General features: G+C 42.5%; 1 protein-coding gene across 1 annotated transcript; it reads left to right on the top strand.

Annotated features, from left to right (window-relative positions):
- Positions 1-896: 896 nt before the first annotated feature.
- On the top strand, positions 897-21,641 carry angpt2b (angiopoietin 2b). The gene is made up of 9 exons (XM_084031992.1): positions 897-1,755; positions 6,282-6,437; positions 7,119-7,240; positions 9,226-9,458; positions 9,893-10,017; positions 12,991-13,092; positions 16,974-17,140; positions 19,860-19,990; positions 20,224-21,641. Exons 1-9 carry the CDS (start codon positions 1,438-1,440, stop codon positions 20,382-20,384), a joined length of 1,515 nt encoding a protein of 504 aa, XP_083888118.1. The 5' UTR covers positions 897-1,437; the 3' UTR covers positions 20,385-21,641.
- The last annotated feature ends 438 nt before the right edge of the window (positions 21,642-22,079 follow it).

Raw genomic sequence — 22,079 nt, 5'->3', positions numbered from 1 at the left:
CAGCCTGAGGAAACACCCGCAGAACACCACAAAATCTGCCTGCTTTTTTTGTCTTTGTCATCATGTTTCTTTCATGGTTACCATTATATTGCATTGTTAACCTACTTGCTAAACTCTACTTTTAATAATCATTATGATAATTATTGTAATTTTAATGATTACATTGCAACAAGTATTTCATTGCATGTAGTAACTTGTATAGTGTAGTATATGGTATATTGTTTAGTGTACAGCACAATACTTGTATAGGGTTTACAGTTTAGCAGTGAGCAAACCATTTGTCTGGAGATTAATTATTGATGGTGACACATATTTGTGGTTAAATAGTGAAATTGCAAGGTTCATGCTTGCTTTCTCCAGAGCTTTTGAGCATATTTCACAGCCTTCTTCTGAACAACATGGTCAAAAGTGAAACTTGAGTTTGAAATATGTCATTACAAACCATGTGTTGTCTTTTTAAAGTGCATTCTTAGTTATTTTACTTATTATTTTACTTCTAAAAAAATAAATGCTAAAGGTTTTAACATGTTTTATTGAAGTACTGACTAAATTGTGGTCGTGCCACGAAAGCAAATTTGAATTTCAGACATAGAACAGGAGATATAGACAGAGAAAAAGAGAGAGCTGGAGGGAGCAAAACATTGTCAGAAAAGGTCCCTAGCCCTCGCTCTTGTGGTGAGAAGTGCGTATTTCTGTAGCTTCCTCTTCTTACCCCCACAAAAACAGGAGTAGTGTAAGAGGGAGGGAGAAAATGAAAGAGGGAAGGGTGGCTGAGTGATTATGTGCTAAGGAGGTGCATGTGTGTTTGTGTGTGTGGAGAGGTACGCCACACACTCATTCTCTCTCTCTCTCTCTCTATCGCTCTCTCTTTCTCGACTGAGAACTTTACCACTTCAGCCAACATCCTGAAGCGGGCCACTCTCCACTTCAACCCCTCCTCTCTCCTCTCCTCTGGACCAACGCGTGGACTCAAGCAGCCTGAAAAGAACGCACTGAGGAAGGCAACTTTTCAGAAGAGAGATCAATGGTGAGAGGGAAGTCCGCTGCTGGTTTCCTGGACTGGAGTGTTGGAGTTACAATAGAAGGCAATCCCCTTTTCCTGTGCGTGTGTGTGTGTGTGTTGTCTGTCCGCCGCTCACAGGGACCAGCGGGAGCAAGAACTGGGCTACAGAAGACTTGTGGATGCAACAGCAAAGAGGAGAATCAGCCAAAAAGAAGTGTGAGTCATAAGACAGAGATAGAAGCAGCAGGAGTTGAGTTGAGAAGACTGGAGGAAGACAGAGTCTTGAGGGACATTCTAACAAAAGACGGAAAGAGATATAGGAGATATAGAGGACCAGAGGGGCAACTCACCTGACTCACTTCTCTGGTCTGCCTGGAGGAGCAGCCTCCATCTTCCCCTCTCCTCCCTCCCTCCCCCTTTCCCGTTCCCCTGACATGGGCCGCCTGCTGGCCCTGACCCTTGCCTACCTGGCCTACATTCTGGCCACCGCGATCGGCTCAGAGCGCCAACAGCATCGAGTGCAGCGAGGCCACTGCAGCTACACCTTCATCCTCCCTGAGGTTGAGCACTGCCATCCCTTAAAGGACTTCCAGGTCACCAACACCCTCCAGAGGGACTCCCCGTCCGAGGCAGAGCCAGATAGAAGCCAATCAAAGACTGGTAAGGCCCAAAAGGAGAGGCCATCCTGGCAGGAGAGGAAGCTGGAGAATCTAGAGAGTGCTATGGAGAACAACACACAGTGGCTGCAGAAGGTAAGGTCCCTGAACTAAAACAACTAAGTTATTCTCCATCATCTCAACATGCTGACTTCTTTGCTGTCAGTCTCTTCTTCTTGTCCTTTTCACATGACACATTAGAGCCTGCAGATTGTCAAACCAAATGCTGAAATAGGCAGAGGATGTCTACGGAGTACACCATAAGATAATATGTGTTGACAAGGCTTCATTTATTCAATGCTTAGCTGGGATTTCCTGGATGCTTGCTGTATGGATACCTGGCACCATGTCAAGCCTGGTGTATGAGTATGTGTCTGTATTTAAGACCACTGGGATGCCAGAACTCCCCATTGCATGCAACGAGAGAAAGACGGGATGAAATATGTTTGCTAATATCGGACAGTGCCAAATATGTCACACAATTAAACCCTCTAAATTAGCATTGCCCCCCCCCCGGGCAACAAGTACACGGAAACTTCACTGAGCCCTTTGTAAAGCGATGTGGGCTGGAAACATTGCGTACCAAACTCGCCCGACGTAAATATATAACACGTTCCTCAGAGAAAAAAAAAATGTTTATCTGCTGGAGACACATTTCAGCATGGCCCTTGGCCTTTGCAGTTCCATTTAGCTTGGATTATGACCGACTAAAACGAAACGATGCGATTAAAAGTGGCTTCACAATAGTGTTTTCATTGCTAAGGTCATCAGGGCACAGAAAGAGCGTTGGGCCATTGTCTAGGACGGACTGAGTGACACGCCACCCCTCTCCACCCGTCTCTCCATTCTTGTCTGCATCACTCCCGGAATATTTATGGTATACACTAATCATTGGGCCGATTATAAGGGTTTTGTGTTGAGTGTTTAGGTTGGCTGGCTATGACCAAACATAATGATTGTATTTAAGGATTTGAAAATGGGGTGTGATGAATGCCAAAGCTCTTCCTGTGCTTCTGTCATTCGCCACTCTCATTCACAATAAGACTGTGTGTGTGTGTGTGTGTTTTTTCTCTTCCTTTCCGCCAGTCTCCTTTTTCTTTTGACACTCAGTTCCTCTCCATCCATCTCTTTCCCTTCCTATCTGGACCGTTCTGTACCTCTGGGATGATGAATGTGTCCCATATCGCACCTTGACTTGTCAGCCACCAGATCTCAAACTCTTTGTCTATCTTGCTTGCGCCCTCTCGACACGCGCCCACAATCACAATTCCCTTGTCTGATGCTCAGTCTATTAATTAGCTTCCATGAAAAGCCTCCCACACGGCCACACTGAACATGTATACGTGTTGGAGCGACAGTGTGAGAGTGCACACGTTTCCCCCATGTGTACAGTATATTATTCATGCATACATAGTCTGCAAAGCATCACATATTGCACTCATCTTGGACATGTTCTGTGCAGCTTGTTGTCTCTCTCGGGTCCCTGTGATATGAGTGGCCATGAAAGAAAAGATCTTCAGAAAAAGCACTGCTGTTGACACATATCTTGGTCCGTTGCCAATCTTCCTCCACAAAACTTCTGGAATGAACACAAATATCGGAACTTTCAACAAGTTCCCCCCACCAGGCCAAAGTGATGCATAAAGGATCACACTATAGGTGGGATTTCTTCATAAACAAAACGAGACCCAAGGGGGGCTCTTTTACAAATGCACAAGGTTATGCTGACCTTTGGTCCCCAGATGGCAAAGCCTTCGCTGCACCCTGAGGAGCTCATTAAGCCTATCTGCATAAGTTTGGGGAGAAAGCGGTGATGTGTATGCGGAAGAGCCCGAGCCGAGGCAACTGTTTTTCGGTGTGTCTGTGAAACTCGACTCAAACTACGATTTCACTCAAAGCTCCCCTAGGATGATATGACCCTTACTGTGAGCCTTCAACCCAAACCCCTTGAAAGAAAACACACAAACTCAGGAGCACGCTCACACACACACACGCACACGCACACACACACACACACACACACACACACACACACACACACACACACTAATTCAACATGTTCCGCAGATGAATCTCCAAGTGGACGAGTGCACCAGGACTGTATTAATGTTCCAGATTCCTTCTTTGGTGTTTCCAAGAAGAAACCAGTGTTTGTTTTATTTTGTTCTAACTCCCAACACAGTCCCCCTATGTAGTCCTTTTAGTCCTCTGCTGCCCTTAGGGATTGGCAAAGAGGATGTGAGCGTGCTTTTGGTGGTGCTTTTAAGAGCCTATGTGGATTATGCTAATGCAGAAATCATGCACCGAGATCAAGATGGTTAGGATACCATCAGCTGACGTGATTTCCTGGCCCAGTAATATTTCATAAAGTAAGAATATAACATATATGACTCACATTATTCATTGGTCTCCTTTTTTACATTCAATTTCTACTTTCCATTCCACTACATTCCAAAGGACATATTTTCTTTTTACTTCTCTACATGTATTTATTCAGTATGAAATCGATTCATTGCTATACAGTAAACTAAAACACCCAACAACACATATTTTAAAGATTAAGTGGATGCCTTTGACGAATTTCCAGATTAAAAAAAAAACATAAAAAACATCTTTGAACGTGGATTTACATCACCAATCATCTTGTCATTTCCATGTAAATGTATTAATGACGGTTCCTCACAATCACAGCCGCCTGACATCCAGCATTATCATTTCCCCGAATACGTATGTTTCCCCTTTCCTCTGCAATTGTAGTTGAGAACAAATTTGACAATTAAGATATCAAGTGATACAGCTCTCATGAATTTCTCAGTCAGCACTGATCCCAACTCCCTCTTAGACAAAATAAAACCGAATTATGCTACACCCCAAATATGATTTATCTGGCTCCATAGTACAGCGTGTGACAGAGCTTCAATTAATGCAATTGGCAGTGGGAGATGGAGCGTATTGAGACCAAAGAAGATTGAGCTCTATCACAGAAGCCTGTAATAGGAACACTTTGGACAGGCGGCTGATAGCAGCTTCAATACATGAGGCTGATTATGTTGCTGGGATCTTTGGTTCTTCCTTTGGAGTTGGCTATAATCCGCTTGGTAATCTCTTCATAACCTTCATTACGGGGGGATTTTTTCTGCTGTCTCAGTTGTCAGACGCAAAATGTGAGAAATGGATTTATATAGCAAGAGGGACGGTTTGAATCAAAGAAGGAGTTAGTGAGAGGGATCAAAAGGAAGCAAGAGACAAAGCATGGACCAATATCGCATACCGGGCCAGTACTAATTCAACATAGCTGGATTGGGTATCAGTGACAATGGGGCCGATTAAATTATACATCACATACTAGGATTGTTTTTCCTGTTTAAATTTCGATTAACTTGTTGAAGAATTAAACTGTGATTCCGGAAAATAAATAACAATTTAGTATCTATCAATTTGCCACATTTATTTTACAAAGTTAGAATGTTTAAGTCAACCCTGATGTTGTCTTACATATAAAATAATGATCCTAGTCACTCCCACAGTGAGGCATACAGCTTATTAATTAAACAGTGATAATGGATTGGTTCTTGACATGGGCTGATACCCAACGCCCAGGTATCTGTATAGGTATGGGCACTGAGTTTGATCAGTGCATCCCTAGGGAGGAGACAGAGAGAGAAAGATTACTAGCCGGCAACCACTTTAATTGCAGATTCATCTCTATCTGCTGACTCGGATCAGTATTTTTACTCTGCATAAAAGATATAAAAAGGTATCTCTCATGGCCAGGCATTATCATAACCCCATTCCTCTCTGAAATTGGAATTTGTATTGAAAAAAAGAAAACAAGCAATCGTAGCCTCATTTGAATTCTCTTCGATTTTTACGAAAAGCAACTCATTAGCGGGATACTTTTGAATGCTTTGTCCTTAGAGACTTAATTTTCCAGTCATATGGTTTAACGAGTAGTCTGATCTTTTCTCCCCACAAAAGTCATAAATATTAATGTCCTCCGGTTCGATATTTTACTTTGCTTTATTGCAAGGCGCCGGCCATTGCCCGTTAAACGTCAAACTGAATTCCATCGTTCACGGCGGGGAAGCCCAGATTTGTCTTCCAGACGCCGTTTGCTCAAACCGACCACATTAATAAGAAAATCTATTTATTGGAGCAAGATGGATGCCATCCTATTTTTACTCCTTCTGCAACATAGAATGGGTTCTACCCATGCTTCTTTCTCTGACCTTGTGATTGATTAGAGAGTGTAGGCAATGGCCCCTAAAGTCCCCACACTAATATCATGAGGTCAGCCTCTTCGTGTATATCATTATTGCTTTTTTTGAACCACTGAAATGCCTATACAGTGCATGTTTTTATTAAATTATGAGTTAATATTTGCCTGAGGTAGACTTGTGGATAGATAAATGGGTGGAGAGACACTGTGAGTACCCTAGGGGTACTATGTTCCATGACAAAAATTGAGGTGAAATAACTTATCACCGTAAGGTTGCTCTTTTCACACCGCATCAAGCTGTCAGTGAATGTATTACCTCCTAAAATATGATCATCACCACAATGAAAAGAAGGAATCTAACATGCCGGATAATATGCTCAGAGTCTGCTTGTTCTCCGTACAGCTGGAGAACTTCATCCAGGAGAATGTGCGCTCTGGGATGGAGGAAATGAAAAGAACTGCGGTACACACCCAGACAGCTGCCATGCTGGAAATGGGAACGAACCTCCTCAGCCAATCAGCGGAGCAGACCCGCAAACTGACAGACGTTGAGACCCAGGTGAGCCCATCAGGAAGCATTTGAATGAGCCCGAGACAACTTGTTCGCAGCCAATCCAATTTACCAACTATGGGGGTCACAACCGTGCAAAAACAAATGATGTTACTTGCAAAACAGTTACACGAATAACTAATTAAATGCAAATCAGCTTGTAACCCGCCGAGAAGCCGCGCCCAAAGGTGGCGGCAACCGCTTTAAAACAGCTGGTATTTGGTTCTGCGGGTTCTGATTGACACAATGGATTGAGCTCTGCATCTGAAAACAAGCCAATTAAAACAGAAAGCTTGGTAGCACAACACAGATGTGTCTTCAATCATATCCACAGGGCTGTTATTACAGATTGGGCCGTTTTGGTCCTCATGCTTTCTTTTTCCCTTATCAAAGTCGATATGAAACCGCAACCTGAACAAATATCTGAGCTGCTTTGTTCGAGTTTTTGTTTCATCTGCACCTCCAAAACATGTCACAGGTGCATGTACGATCATTCTCGCTCAAGTTTCCATTGAAAGATCAAAGAACGAAACATCATGAGCCTTGTGATGTGCTGCATGACATTGTTTATCCCCCAGGGTGCTTTTCAGCCATTTCACCCCACAGATCAGTCCGCCATCCATGTCCATCCATTCTTCAACACTGCCCATACTGTGATGTAGTTATTCTTTTGTTTTTATCAATCTATAGGTGCTAAACCAGACAAGTCGCCTGGAGATACAGCTGCTTGAGTACTCGCTCTTCACAAACCGACTGGAGAAACACATTCTCCTGCAGACTCAGGAGATCTCACGCCTCAGTGACAAAAACAGGTGAACACACGCATGCTTCAAAGGGTAATAATAGGCAAAGTACATTGCTAGTCACTTAATATGTACATGTAAATGGTAAATGGCCATTTACATAACGCTAACCACGCCGTCCAACCATTCAAAACAGTTTTTTGTTCCACTGTGGTAATGTGATGGTAATTATTATTCCCTCAGTCATGTTGTGCAGTCATATTTGTGGTTGTTTTTGCTTTTAACTTCTCAGAAAAGCTTATGAAATGTCAAGTGGTTTTCTTTTCTTTCTATGTAGGTGGCGCTATTTTCTTTGTCCACTTAGCTGCTGCTTTCCTCAACCGATTCCAAATGAACTGCCGTGGCTGCTGTAGGAAACATAATAGGCATCTCTTCCTGAGCACCAAAGAATGTTTTCTCAGGAAAATGCTTTTAGACATCGGGTGGGAAAATATAAAAGGCTTCAGAAGTGTAATATACATTATATGTGCATGCAAACCAATCTGGAAAGAATGTTGAATGACTGAAAAACACGGCACTTAACAACAATATAATGCACATTGTGTATGTGTGTGTGTGTTTGCCAATAAACAGGCAGTGTGTTAGGAGGGGTTTCCCATTCTTCTCTATTGGAACACGAGGTCAAATTGGGGCCAGCAGAGGTTAAGGACAGGGTGTTGGGGGCTGTGAGAGGGAGCGGTCATTTTCTCTTTGTATCTGATTGTTTATCATTCCATCCATCTGTACCAAGTGTGACCAGGGGAACACAGTACACCTGTTACACATCTGGCCACACACACACACACACACACACACACACACACACACACACACACACACACACACACACACACACACACACACACACGTCCTTCAAGTTGTTGACATGCCCCTGACATGCAAATAAATGAATACATCTTCACAAGGGTAAACACCATGACAGGACGCGTGAAATTAGAAAGGTCATAGTAGATCTGCAGCCAGGCAGCTGTGGAATAAAAGAGAACCGCAGTGGTTGTAGGGGGACTACCGCTGCTGAACCTCGAGGGCATGCAGCCCGTTTTTTGAACTTCTGCCAACTAAAAAGAGCAGATAGACGTGTTTGTTTTCATAAGCATTACATGCTGTAAAATACTATTGGCAGCATTTTACAGAGAGAGGGTGAGAGCAGTGTAATAGCAATATACATTTGAATAATAATAAATAGAGAGAGTTCATAAGCATAACAGCTCAAATGCCCAGGATGCAATGTGATCCGAAAATGCCATGTTTGTTTTGTCAAACCCTTCGACTGTTTAAACAGCGCAGTGCCGGTTTACCGCCACGCGTTTCACTTTGGCTGTTCCTCAAAGTAGAAAAAAACAAAAACATAATGGAGGACAATTTGTTAGCTTGCTTTGCCACTTTTATTGAGTGTTCCCCCACAAGCTAAATATCAAATGGAAGTGATATTATGAAATGATTTGAATTGATCCAGCTTTTCTTCCAGGCCACATGCTGCCTAAAGTGGGATATTGAGGATATACGTTTGGTGTGGCGGCAGCGTGTGCGCAGGGCTGAAAAGTAGCTTGTTCAATCTGGGTGGCTGGATTGTTTCAATAAATAACTGCTGCACAGTCATTAGTCAAAGCCATAAAGATCAGGCTGCAGGGATTTATGGTCTTCATTTGGAAGTGTGGGTGTGGCACTTGTGCAGACACACACACAGTCGGGTTATTGCCTCATGGCTATGATCGGGATGTTTAGCATGCAGGACCATCTGTGAATGCTGCTGCAGTACAGGCGTTTATATGATGCTGGCCCAATGAGACTGTCACGCTGATGTCTATTAGTCATCATCATGTAAATGTGTAAGTTTGTGCTTCCGCAGAAGTAGGTGAATGCTGCTTGGATGGATTCTCTATATGCACCCATTCTCTTCTACCTTCTGCCACCCATGCCATACAATATGCATCTCAACACTTGGTGTAATACTTTAGATTCATTCATTTGTTTTCCTTTTTCGTCTTTGGTAGTTTTCTGGAACAGAGGCTGTTATCGCTGGAGGCTCGGTATGGGAGGGAGCTGCAGGGCTTGCAGGGCGAAAAGCAACAGCTTCAGGAGCTTGTGGAGAGGCAGAGCCGACTGGTCAGTCAGCTCCAGGGTGAACTGGGCAGCTCCACGCTCAACAGCACCTTACTGCAGAAACAGCAGGCTGTGCTCACAGATACTGTTCAGCAGATGCTGGCTATGGTCAACCACTGCAACGGTAAGGCTGAGGGGGTTTACCGTGCTTTAAATGAGCAAATTGTACTGCCAGCATTAGTCATTTTAAACAAAAGATATACATTTGCATAAGAAAAACGTCCAGTAGGTAAAACAGAGATTTATACTTACAATAGTACTTAATATGAAGCAGAGCATAGAGAACTCTCGCTGCTAGTAATTAGCATACACTTATATATTGCACTCCTATGATTCATTACTTCCTTAGTGCAAAAAAGACAACAGTTAAATGGGGTTTTGATTAAGGCTATAAGGTAAATTATTAACAGCTTGTTTTTCCAAACACATACAGGCATGCAACGCAGACATTGCTGGCTTGAGTTTAACGCTACAGGAGATCTCACATATGAAGCTGGGATGTTTATGCAAAACACATAAGGTTGCCATCTGTAAATAAATATCTGCATGTTTTTGCAGAAATCACCAACACGCCCAAGGTGGAGTCGCTTAGTTTCAAGGACTGTGCAGAGATCCTGCGATCTGGAGTGACAGAGAGTGGAATATACAGCGTACGCCTCCCTAACTCCACTCAGACCATCAAGGTATAAGGCTTTAAAGGCTACTGGTCTTTTCTTGCATAAATAACCTGCCTGGCATCTTTTTTGTATTTTACCTATTTGTCTGTGTGTGCGTGCTGAATAGTGACACACACACACACACACACACAGACACAGACACACACACACACTACATTATGGCATACTGAGGGCTCATCTTCACTTTTTGGACCGCAGTAAACACTGGAAGTACAAACTAGTCCGATGTAATGGTAGTTTGCAGGCACTTTTTGTTCAGAGGTTGATGGAAATGCCACGCTGGTTTTAAGAGGGCTAAAATAATAAGCAAGAGGACCATTATGCCCCACGGGTACCTTGGTGATAAAGTGTGTAGCCCTTGCTAACTCAACCATGGCCTCAGCAGGCGATCCTTTCTTTCAATCACAGCTAGCAATCCTGGTTGCCTTCTCGGAGCTTACCACAGAAATACGATAGACAGCAGTGAAACCGTTTTTTTATTCATTACTTTTAGTCTAGTTTGTTGTTTGGCACAATCTCCCACTGCCTGTGTTTCCCCTGTTCTTCCTCTTCATTTCCTGTGGGCAAGGCAGCCAGGTGTTAGGCACTGGTGCCATGTGTTTCCTGCCAACTGGGGCCAATGTGCGTTGCCACTGATGTGAGTTAGTGCTCCCCAACTCATCGCTGCTTTCAATCTATGCCATCTAATTCCATTGTGGCAGGCAATCTGGGTGGCTGCGTGAAAGTGGGGCAGATACAAATTGCCCTATTTTCAAAGCAGAGAGCGGGTTTTCTCAGTTGGACTAGCGACAGAAAGCATACACTTCTTTTTTTTTATGGAATACAGAATTGGTTATATGAGACTATTCATCCATGGAACTTTTAATCACCAAGGCTGTGGATAATGATGGTGTTTACAAACCAAATAATTCCGTTTGGATCAGCTTCTTTTTTAAATGTTTCATAACTCTGCTGTGCATGCTTCTGGAAGCCACATTATGCTAATGGACCATAACATTAAACACATTAGGGCTTCTCTAAACACATTGTGAAGCAACTATTGTGTCCCCTGAAAGCATTTTACAAATAACAACAACAACATAATATTTCGTAAAAATCCTAATTGCGCTAAAATTGTCTGGATTTCCGTATGCTATTCCATTGGGTTTGTCCTTAACTGACTCCTCGGTAGCTAATAAGTGAATTTGGAGTATAAAATATGGATCTGGTCTAAATCAGAATAACGACCACATTTGGGAAATGACTTAAATTAATCTATAACAAGATCCTGTTTTTGTATTCAGTGTGATGCCTTTAAGGCTAGAACATCAGCTTAATGTGCCAGAGGATATCACGGCACATTGCCAGTCTACTCTTGTTTTCAGCGGTAAAAGACCTGAGTGCCTTTTGACCTTGATTTAGATTTCCTATTCTGGGAAAGTGCTGGAAACTCTCATTTCATTTCTAGCAGAAAATACCCAATTGAGTTGTCGTAACAGCGACACCCCTTTGGGATGCTGCCCACATACCGGCATGCATACCGCCTGACTCTTGAGACAGTTAAAGGCGCTTTATATGGTGGACAACATTCAACCAACCAGCCAAACGAATAACTTTTGTTCCGTCAGCCATTAACCACATTGTAGGTTGTAGAGGTTATGGTTATTATTACTATGAGAGTCTGAAATGTCACTGACAATATCAATAATTTGAGTCGACAGCGGTGAATAGGGATTCAGACATAGTGCCGAAGAAGACTGACAAAGTCTCCACCCTGTAGCCTTAACGCATGCACACTGAATACTCGCTGAATTAAAAAGGATTTAATCTTACCACCCACGGGAAAAATATTCACACAGTCATTTCATCACGATAGAAGGGGAGCTGGAATACGTCCAGTCAAACACCTTGAATGTGTAAAAGAAGTCCCTTAACAGGTCTACATTTTCAAATTCTGTCACTAGATGAATGAGTGCGATCCATTCCTGTTAGTCCTCCCAGACATACAGAATCTACACATGGCAAAATGTGAAGCCAAGTACCAAAGAAAACAATGTGTGTAACCAAAAACAAAGACGTCTCCTCCTCAACCCCCACTCAAGGGGATGAGAGAACATGCTGATGTGTTAGTTTTTCCTTCCCACCTGGGATGGATCATTGCGTGACACCCCCCCATTCCCGAATTCCTGAGGCTTCCAAGGCATCCTTCAAATAACAGAAAAAACGAGCGTTTTATTTCTTCACGTTAATTCTTGTCACTGTTCTCCTCAAAAATATATCTATTTTTTAAATAAGATTAATTATTCAAAAATTAATCATGTTTGAATCTGCACATATCAATAGTATATCAACAATGAATCAAAAGGTTATGTGTCAAATGAAAGGGGTCATTCGTAGGAATGAAGACAATTGCAGTTACCCTCAGATCTACAGAACAGTTTGCCTTCTTTCTGCTCATTGTTTTGTCATCACAGCAGGTAGCTTTTTTTTTTTTTGTGAAAAGGCTCTGATATACCCACTACACACTACTGGCCCAGGATCAAACAACTGTAAGTGACTAATTGGTTAACACAGTGGGACACTTGGCTGCTAAAATGTGAGCCATTTCCCTCAGTTGGACAAGGAAGTATGACTATTGGATTTCATTATTGGATATTGGATATTCTATTTGCCTAGGTGGCTTGAAACACAACTTAAAAATAATGCTCTGTGTCTGGTGAATGGGTAAAATATTGTGCCAAATGCGGTTGCTAAAAGGTTCTAAAATGTCAATATTTGAAATGTTTCATTTGTATTAAATATCAAGCAATTATTACTCCAGCAAAATAGTGTCCTGATTTGATTAGGAAATGTAAAGAAGCCAAAGTAAAGACGCCAACGAATGTGACCGAAAAAACATTTTTTTTATTCATCACATTTGGTTGAGTTTTAAAAATGCATTTTGTTATCATGCCCCAGGCTACCAATGAAAGGTATTGCTGTTTGCCTTTAATCCCACAGGTGTTCTGCGACATGAAGACCAGAGGTGGTGGGTGGACGGTGCTGCAGCATCGGAGAAACGGCTCCGTGAACTTCCACCGAGGGTGGAGAGACTACAAAACGGTGAGTTCTGCGGAGGGCAGGGTCAAAGTGCAGATTATCAATACAGCTCGTATGGATCAGTATTGTGGGACTGGACAGGAGGTTCCAATAACTATCCACGGGTGATTTGGCATGGAGAGGCGTGGGATACCGGCTCGCCTGTGATCCCCGGTGACCTGCGGTTGTTGTATTTGGCCGCCCTCTTGTTCTGTACCAACCCCCATGTTATTGCACCTGCTCCCTTTCCCTCTCCCTGTCATACTCCCACACACCGATACACACACGCTGATGCATGCACGCACACGCACACACACACACACACACACACACACACACACACACACACACACACACACCTCATGTACTTCAGTGACTCACACTACACTACTGTTTGTACCCAGCCTTAATCCCAATAGCTTCCCTGCGTAGGGGAATGCTTGTGCAGTGATGAAAGTAACAGCATTTCAAGCTCCAAAAAACAAAAACTGGATATAATACAATCGTACACAAGAGACTATGAAGTTTCTCCAGCCCTCTGACTGAAGCAAGCGCGTTTGAACACCTTTGGCTTTCGTTTTGGATCGAGAATGCAGATGATGTTGTTTTGAACCTCATCACAACCTCATCACGGCATTTTCGCAATAGAATCAATGTTCTTAAAAACACATGCTCGCAAGCCTCTTCAACTGTTAAGTTACACACAGAACAAATTAGAGAGGATTGGTTGGGATTGAGCAGAGGAGCAATTTGTCACTCACCCTCACCCCCCAAATCAGTTGCTGCGGCTTGGATTGAAAATAGAATGCAGAGAGGACGGTGATGGCAAGCAGAACGAGAGAGAGACCCACAAAAAAGCTCTACAAAACTGTTTCGAGAACAATATTTTTACAAGTGGATGATAAATATTTGGTTCCAGTTGGGGCGTGGGAACACAGGGGCCCTGTAGATGGCAGATAACGTATGTACTTATATGCTTCACTGCCTTAGAACACACTCCATGTTCTCAGAAACTGGTCAGTGTTGATCAAGTGTTGCACCCAGGCCAAGCTCTTCAACTGACAGATGCTCCAAGGCTTCCCTATGTATTCACTTCCACTTACGACCAATAACAGAGTTTGACAGGGAGATAAAGTGACTTACAATTCAGAGGTTACCAAGGATAACATGTTTTTCTGTGAGACTGTATTGTGTAGTGTGTTATGTGCATGCTTGCACATAGTTTACTTCTTGATACTATACATTTACTCTTAACTGTGGTCATATGTAGCAATACACCTTGCAGCATTGTCTGTCTATGTATTCTATGTACTGTTTGTCCTAGCATTCATCAAAAATAACAATTGATCATAACAATAATAATAATTATAATATATAAAGACAATAGATACAGTTCTGGTCTTGATGTATACATGCAAATAACTTATGCATTCTCAAATTCATGTGGCCGCTCCACACTGAATCCATGACCTTTCACATTACCTTGCTGCAATCAATCATTTTGTACTCAATAGACCTCGGTGAGATTCATAAGCAGAAGCCACTTCCTGTCGTTTCCTCTTAAGCTGTCTTTTTTAACAAAACGTTGCATGTTAATATCTCATTCCCGGAGTGGTAACATCCATTGCCAAAAAGCATTCCGTTCAAAGCCTTCACCCCATGTAGCTCACAGTATTTTGTTTTCATTTGATGCTACATTGAAATCTTATTCATATTACTGTGACCTCAACCTGTTAACATCATTCAACATTGATTCCAGGTGCTGAGTCATGTCCTTGACACTTCTCTTTTGTAAACCTGTTCCTTTATATATTGCCCCTCCATTTCATGTACAAACTGCTAGAAAAAGCTGCCAAAATAGCAACAATACCCATCTCCGAACTCTGTTGGAAGAAGGAGCACCATTCCTTCAAACGATATCCCCTTGATTGGTTCGGATGATGGTAGTGGGGAACGCTGTCTAACATAATAACAATCTCCCTCAGCCATAATTGTTTGAGGAAGTGGGAGTCACTGCTCCATCAATAAACACCGATGTGAAAGCTGTACACCTGTTGAGTGCTAAAAAAAACAAAATACATTGTAGTAGACATATTATACAAATTATTTCTTTAAATGTATTTAAAGAAATAAATGAAAACATTCCATGTGGATGCTGAACTATCTTTTTTGTTAGATTGTGGTAGCTGACATTACAATTTCACATACTGGGAGAACAAGCTGCTGCTTCATACTCATCAAACCATTAAAACTGAGTGCAGAACTATTGTCTCCCCCGCCGGCAAAGAGAATAATTAAAGCAGTAATATTTGAATCTGAATTTGAATTACACAAAGCACTGCGCTCATGACGTGTGCCCGTAGATGAGCCTCCTTCGTGACGATCACTTTGTTTTTGGACTTTAATCCTTCCTTTGAACACACAAGTTTCTTTCTTATCTGCAGAATTCACTCCAGACACTTCTGCTATTCTCCTGGTGCAGCAGCTAACGTCCCTCCCTCCTTCCTGCCCTGTCATACTGTCAGACCGCGTCACCAATCAGAAGAACAGAATAGGCAGCCACTCTGTGAAGAACTACAAGTGAGAGAGCAAGGCTGGTTTGACGGCACACGCTCGTGTAAAGTTAACAACGCTGTTGCAGCATTAATAAATGACTTATTCTGTATGGAAGTACGCATCCATGCAATAGTTATGTTTCTCCTGCCCTTGTCTTATGTTAAATTGCCTCCAAAATCCTCAAAAATATTTGAAATAGTTCATTCTAACTTTTGAGAGTTGTGATGTGATAGAAAATAGGAAAATAGAACATTTTAAATAAACAATTGGTTCGTCCTATAGGGTTGGAAGGGTGCGTTTATTCTGCCAGAGCCGTTTGGTACATTACATCCTTACGGGACACCATGTGACACAAACCCCTGTTGATATCTACTACAGACACTCTATTTCTAGTGCACCAGGGGAGATGGGGGGAACTGAAACTCCAGGAGAAGAGTAAGGATAGATCCCATGACATTGTATGTATCATGTATATAGTTTATTGTATATTATACTTTTACTTGCCAGATTCGTGCCAAAACTATCTAAAGATCACGAGTTGGCTTCCTGTCTTACCAGCCATTTGGTTTAGACGGGTGCTGGAAGTAAAGTGGGCAGCACTTTCCTAAAAATCCCAGCACTTGCACATCTAGTGGTAAGCTGGCCTTACCCAGGTAGTGGCAGTGCACCAGATGTCAGCTGTAGCAGTGGTGTAGCTTAATAGTCAGCTTAGACTGGTTAGCCCAGTTAGTCAAGCTCATTGGACAACCATTTTAAACTGCATGCCCAAATTGGTCAACTGAAGTGGGGTTTATCTGTGGATACTTCTCAAACATTCAATTGGCGATGGCATTGCCTGAATGTGTCAAAAACAAGCTACAGTTCATTAATTAGCAAGAGCGTTACGATGGTGTATTACCTTTCAGATATTTATCATTGCATTTCTGCCGTATTATAGTAAGAATTGTGGCCAATGAGCCACTATTGAATAGTTAAATGTTTTTAAATAAAAAAAATGACCCCAAACGGAGGTGCATTCCTAACTCTGAGGTTTCTGCACCGTTCCACCCCTAAATTCATCCAAAAAGCAAGTTGTTATTTTAGTGTTAGAGGCAGAGATGGAGCATTGGTTGGATATTAGGGTAAAATTAAAGTCTCAACTGACTGGCCCCTTGCTTTGGGAGTGGAGTATTTCACTTCATAAACGCGGTGGACTGTCTTAGGCCATCAAAATGATAAATGTGGCTTCTTAAATTGGGGTCCATTTTCATATTAAGTCCAACACCACTTGGCAGACCCCTAACCCCCCCTCCCCCTTGTTAGAATGTTCTCCTGTTTCCATTCTTTCTCTGTCTTTCTGTCTAATCCAGGGCTTTGGAGAGCCGTCCGGGGAACACTGGCTGGGGAATGATATCATCCACAAGCTGACCAGCTCCCAGGAATACAGTCTGCATGTCCAGCTAAAAGACAGAGAGGGGAATGAAGCGTTCTCACATTACGACCGCTTCTACATAGATGGAGAGCACAGCAACTACAGGTATCAGACTCACATACAGTTTTAATTCATAGCTTCCAGCAGGATTTTTTCTAGTTTGTAATGACGTGTGAACCCTCACATCAAACTTCACTATTTTAATTATTAAATCCTCCAATAGTTCCAATATGTGATACAATGCTAAATTGAAACACATCTTTGGACTCTGGTCTGCAATTACATTATTTGACTTAGTCAGAAATCAGACATGAATAGGACTATAATGAAGGTGCTTTATTTCACTAAAGTGTTTTATAAGGAGCCCTCTAATGTGAAAGGCATAATTGCAATGCAGTAACACCCTTTCAATCGGTGCCTTCCCTGTGGGTGTAAGACTCTTAATATCACGACTGATTAGAAACTGTTATCAGCAGTTCAAACTCCTCTCTATTCTTTCATTTACTAAGCACTGAAGTTAAGGAACCACTTGGGCTGTTTTTAAGAATGCCATTCAAAATGCTGAGCTCGGTGGAAGGCGCACAGCCACTGTCTCCCATCGCCTTGGCTACTTCTGCCCCTGAATATCCCCAAGGGAAGCCACCTTCACTGGAGTATGACAGCAACGCTCGGCAATACCAGCCCCCTGCTGGGAAGCAGCGAGCCACACCAAGCTCCTCGGTAACCCTGCAATCACTAATGCGTTTATGTGCGAGTGTGCTGAGGCCGCACTCCCTCTGAACCAGACAGAAATAAAGTTGAAACTAAAGTAGTTTGGTTTAAATTTCACATACATTTTCTCTTTTTTTATTGGGGGGGGTTGAAAGTCGATGGAGATTGATGCTCTAAGAGATGAAAAGTCATACGTGGGTGTATGCTTCCCAAGATCCCTAATGGTGCAGCCAATTGCATTTGACTGACTTTGTTTCCACATAATAAGCCCGATCAAACTGAATGTTTCACAATATTGCTGTGGGCTACACTGTGTGAGGCGAAGCACCTGAATGAATATAATCACCTCTGTAGCTTGCTACCTCTGAGATCATGTTCTGTGTAACTAGTTCAATATGTAGCAGCTTTACTAGCATCCTCGAGACGCTGGCGTCGTCTGTGGGTTCATATTAAAACCTCTCAGGCCAGGGCTGCGGTGCTACACAGCCAGCCAAAGCAATCCTCCTCCTCAGCTGCATCCAGTGTGCTCCCTAGAGCAACATGGAGGTCTTCACCTTAAAATAATCAGTAACATTATTCATACATTAATCATCAGCGTGACAGACCACTTTCCCCTTTGAGGTAGCCAAGAACAGCCCGTCTTAGAGTGAAACCAATTGCATCCTTTTTAATGCAACAGTGTATTTGTCTTTAAAAAGGATACAATAATATGAAAGGACAGTCACCTTGAAAAGGATTAGCCTGTGGTGTGTGGTGTTTGTGGAATAGCTAATACATCTGTGAAATCATGCCAAAAGCAAAACGTTCTGCAGCGTAAGATGAGCTGGCATCGTCAACATGGGCCATCCTCTTCAAAAGGATGTCCTGTAGCCTGTGGTTGCCATCCTGACTAATTGATGGTTTTTAATTTTCCCCACATCACAGATCCATCATGAAGAGAAAAATTAAGTTGTCTAACAAAAATAACCCCTGGTGTATAAATCCAGCCTTCTATCATTATTTCTGTCCCAAGCACCGCCATTTCAACGCCCCTCATGCTGCCCTGCGTGATGTGTTGCCCTGCCCTGTGAACTTACAAATTCAAGAGGAGGATTCTTCATTTAGTCATCACAGACAGCGTGCCCCGGGCCACGAAGGGGGGGGTCACATAACTCAGGGGAGAGTCCGGTACTAACTAGACAGAATGACAGGGCAGAGGAGAGGCCAGACAGCAGGGCTGACCTCCTCGTTCACGCTCTTCAAAACACTGACACACACACACACACACACACACACACACACACACACACACACACACACACACACACACTCCATTGACAGCGAACGCTGTATGAAAATAATTGAGCGAATCAACTTAACTCGCGTCGAGATCGCTTTCAGACTGTTGGGGTTGTTTCACAAAGCACAGCATGGAGGGAAAATAATGAGAACTTCTTTAGGTTCGTTTTTGTATTGATGCTTGGCAACAACGGCAACTGAGGGGAGATACGTGTACTAAAGCGCATTGTACACATGCTAAACAGGCTATGATCTCCTAGTGGGCGACTGGTGTTTATAGCAGGTTATTCTTTCATCTTTTTTCGTTCATCCTTATTATATTTGATTGTGAAATCATTTTTCATTTAATATTTCACGAGACACAGCTCTATGCAGATTCAACAAAGACAAGACGGGGCTGCAATAAAGAACACTGACCTACATAAGATGCTGGCGATGTTTGCCAAAATTAAATCCTAATGTCAGCCTGCCCAGAGGCTTATTGACAAGTCAGACCAAGAGTGACAAATTCAAAGTGAGCCAAAAACTCCAAGCGGAAAAAAAGAACTCCCCAAGTTAGATATTTTGCAATCATCCCTCTGGTACCCTGCAATATTAAGGAATCACAGACCAGCTGCTTTGGTAAACACGATTAAGTTGAGCTCACTTCACCACAACATAAATTGATGATTTCATGAAAAACAAGTTCAAACTGATTTCGGGCAGTTAACACTCACTGCCACGCGGAGCTGCCAACAAGCGGTTGCCCAACACAGCTTTTCAATAATGGAAGCTGCCTGTGGCCGAGCCTTTTTGCTGAAATATTTTGCTCTCTCACTCCTCTCTCGACATCCAGCCTTCACGCCGAGGGCTTCAGTGGCACAGCTGGACGGACGAGCAGCCTCACCCACACCGGCACCCAGTTCAGCACCACGGACAGAGACAATGACCGCTGCACCTGCAAGTGCGCCCAGCTCGCATCTGGAGGTATGCAGCTTCCCTCAGCTTCCCCCTCTGTCTCAATCTGTCTCTCCCTCTAACACATCTTGTTAAACATTGCTATCCACCCCCTTGTAAAAAAAAAATGCCTTTCATCTTCCCTCTGCACCAATATAATGTCACTGCTGACTTACAGCTGTACATGTGGATGTTACATTTCATGAGCTTGAAGTGAATTCATTCAGACTTTTTCCTTGAACTCTGCCATGTTCCCTCTCCAGGTTGGTGGTTTGAGGCTTGCGGTCCGTCCAACCTGAATGGCATATATTACCCCAGCTCATCCAGTGTGGTGCGCTACAACGGCATTAAGTGGTACTATTGGAAGGGTCCAAATCTGATGGCTACCATGACAACCATGATGGTGCGCCCGGTACACTTCTGACAGCGCGGCTGGCTCATGATTCCACCCATGAAATGAATGTCTGCCGCTGATCGTAATAATAAACAATATCCAGGAAATGGTATATTTTGGCCGAGGAAATTTGAATCCAACTGTTGCTGGTTTCAGCTTCTGGACATCTTGGAGAGGAGCATTAGAAATTGCCTTGGGGACGTGTGCCGACTCTCAGCAAATGACCACGGTTTTAGTGAATTACTGAGGGAGAATTTCAACCAACTACATCTATTCACATACATTGCCCAGACATATAATAAGGATTACTCAGCTGTGAGAGAAGGAGGGTGTGAGCTTTGCTACAGATAAAAAAAAAACAAAAACAAAAAACAGTTACATATGTACATGTACAAGTTACTCCACCCAAAATTAAATGCAATTGAATAATGGATAAACCTTTAAAGACACTTTACGATAAGCAATACCTACCTATTTTTATATTAAAGTATGAAAACGTTTGTTGTGTTTGTCTCTTTGCTGTAAATAAATGTGACCAAAGTGCACACAGCCTTGTATATAATTTGCAGAAATTCAACGGATTAAATATACTCTTAATTTCACAGTAAACGCTTTATTGGATCTGGTATTTGTGATATGATATGTCTGATAATAACTTATACTTATCCTATGCAATGACATGATTTTACCTTTTTTTCCAACAGACTGTAAAATGCCAGTACCTTTTCAAAATTGCAGTTCAGTCCATATACACACTAGAACGTGTGATAACCTACAGTGACTTCATTGGTTTACCACTGTTAATAAAACAACACCACAATAACAGGCTTTGCCCTTTGCTGTATCTTCCAAAGGGCTTTTCAAAATGAAATATCCCCGATTCCTTCCAGGCACACCTCTCATAAAACTTTATTTGTGAGATATTTTGCTCATAAAAGTATATCATACACTTTCACTGGTGTGATTTACTTTCAAAAGAGAAACATTTGTAATAACACCTGGGAAACAAAGCTGTAAATTCATTTTTTTTGTACTTTGTTAAAACAATAAAATATTATATATATCATATAGTCTTTGATGCCTATGATCCACAAGGTGCTTGTTACCATGTAAGCTACATAAAGTCCAACGAGCCCCGCACGCCGGTCTCAGGAGGTCAGATGGGAAATGCCGACCATTGATCTGATGAATCATCCAATAACACCACTCCCTGTGGTACCCATTAGAGAGCGGATGGGTTTCACCTCGAGTAACTATGACCTGAATGTCCCGGTGTACGCAGGGGACATCAGCATTGCTAACTGGAAAGCAAGCCAAACGTAGGCTGATCATGTCTACGGCATCTGCTAATTGTTGTGCTTCATTCGCTGAAGGACGGACGGAACATCTCGATCTCACGTTCTTTTAAATCAGTCTCAGAGATAATTAAATAAATATACACTGTAAACAAAACGGAGACAATTATGTTGCAAATAAATGGCTTAAATAAATAGTTATTTCTCTGTACGACTTTACTGAATATGTGAAGGACTTACACGTGCTCAACTGCCTTTGATTTACTTCTCTATTAGGAAATATTCAGGTGCTGCTGAAGACGGTAAAACTACTCAGGGGGATAACACTGTTGCTACTGTGCCTGACCATGACAATGTGTGTGTACAAATATATGACACGGTCTTGCTAGAATCTACGAGGAAATTAAAAATATCACAAGTGACTCCGGTA

The sequence above is a fragment of the Eutrigla gurnardus genome (assembly GCF_963514095.1).
Source record: "Eutrigla gurnardus genome assembly, chromosome: 17".
Taxonomy (NCBI): domain Eukaryota; kingdom Metazoa; phylum Chordata; class Actinopteri; order Perciformes; family Triglidae; genus Eutrigla; species Eutrigla gurnardus.
This window is presented reverse-complemented; position numbering and strand designations above follow the sequence as displayed.

What these genes read in the sequence shown, in the direction of transcription:
- angpt2b (XM_084031992.1), top strand. Translation starts at nt 1,438, where the DNA reads ATGGGCCGCCTGCTGGCCCTGACCCTTGCCTACCTGGCCTACATTCTG. An exon ending in ACTCCACTCAGACCATCAAG is followed by an intron (nt 10,018 to 12,990) that starts GTATAAGGCTTT and finishes TTAATCCCACAG; the next exon opens with GTGTTCTGCGACATGAAGAC. An exon ending in GGAGAGCACAGCAACTACAG is followed by an intron (nt 17,141 to 19,859) that starts GTATCAGACTCA and finishes CTCGACATCCAG; the next exon opens with CCTTCACGCCGAGGGCTTCA.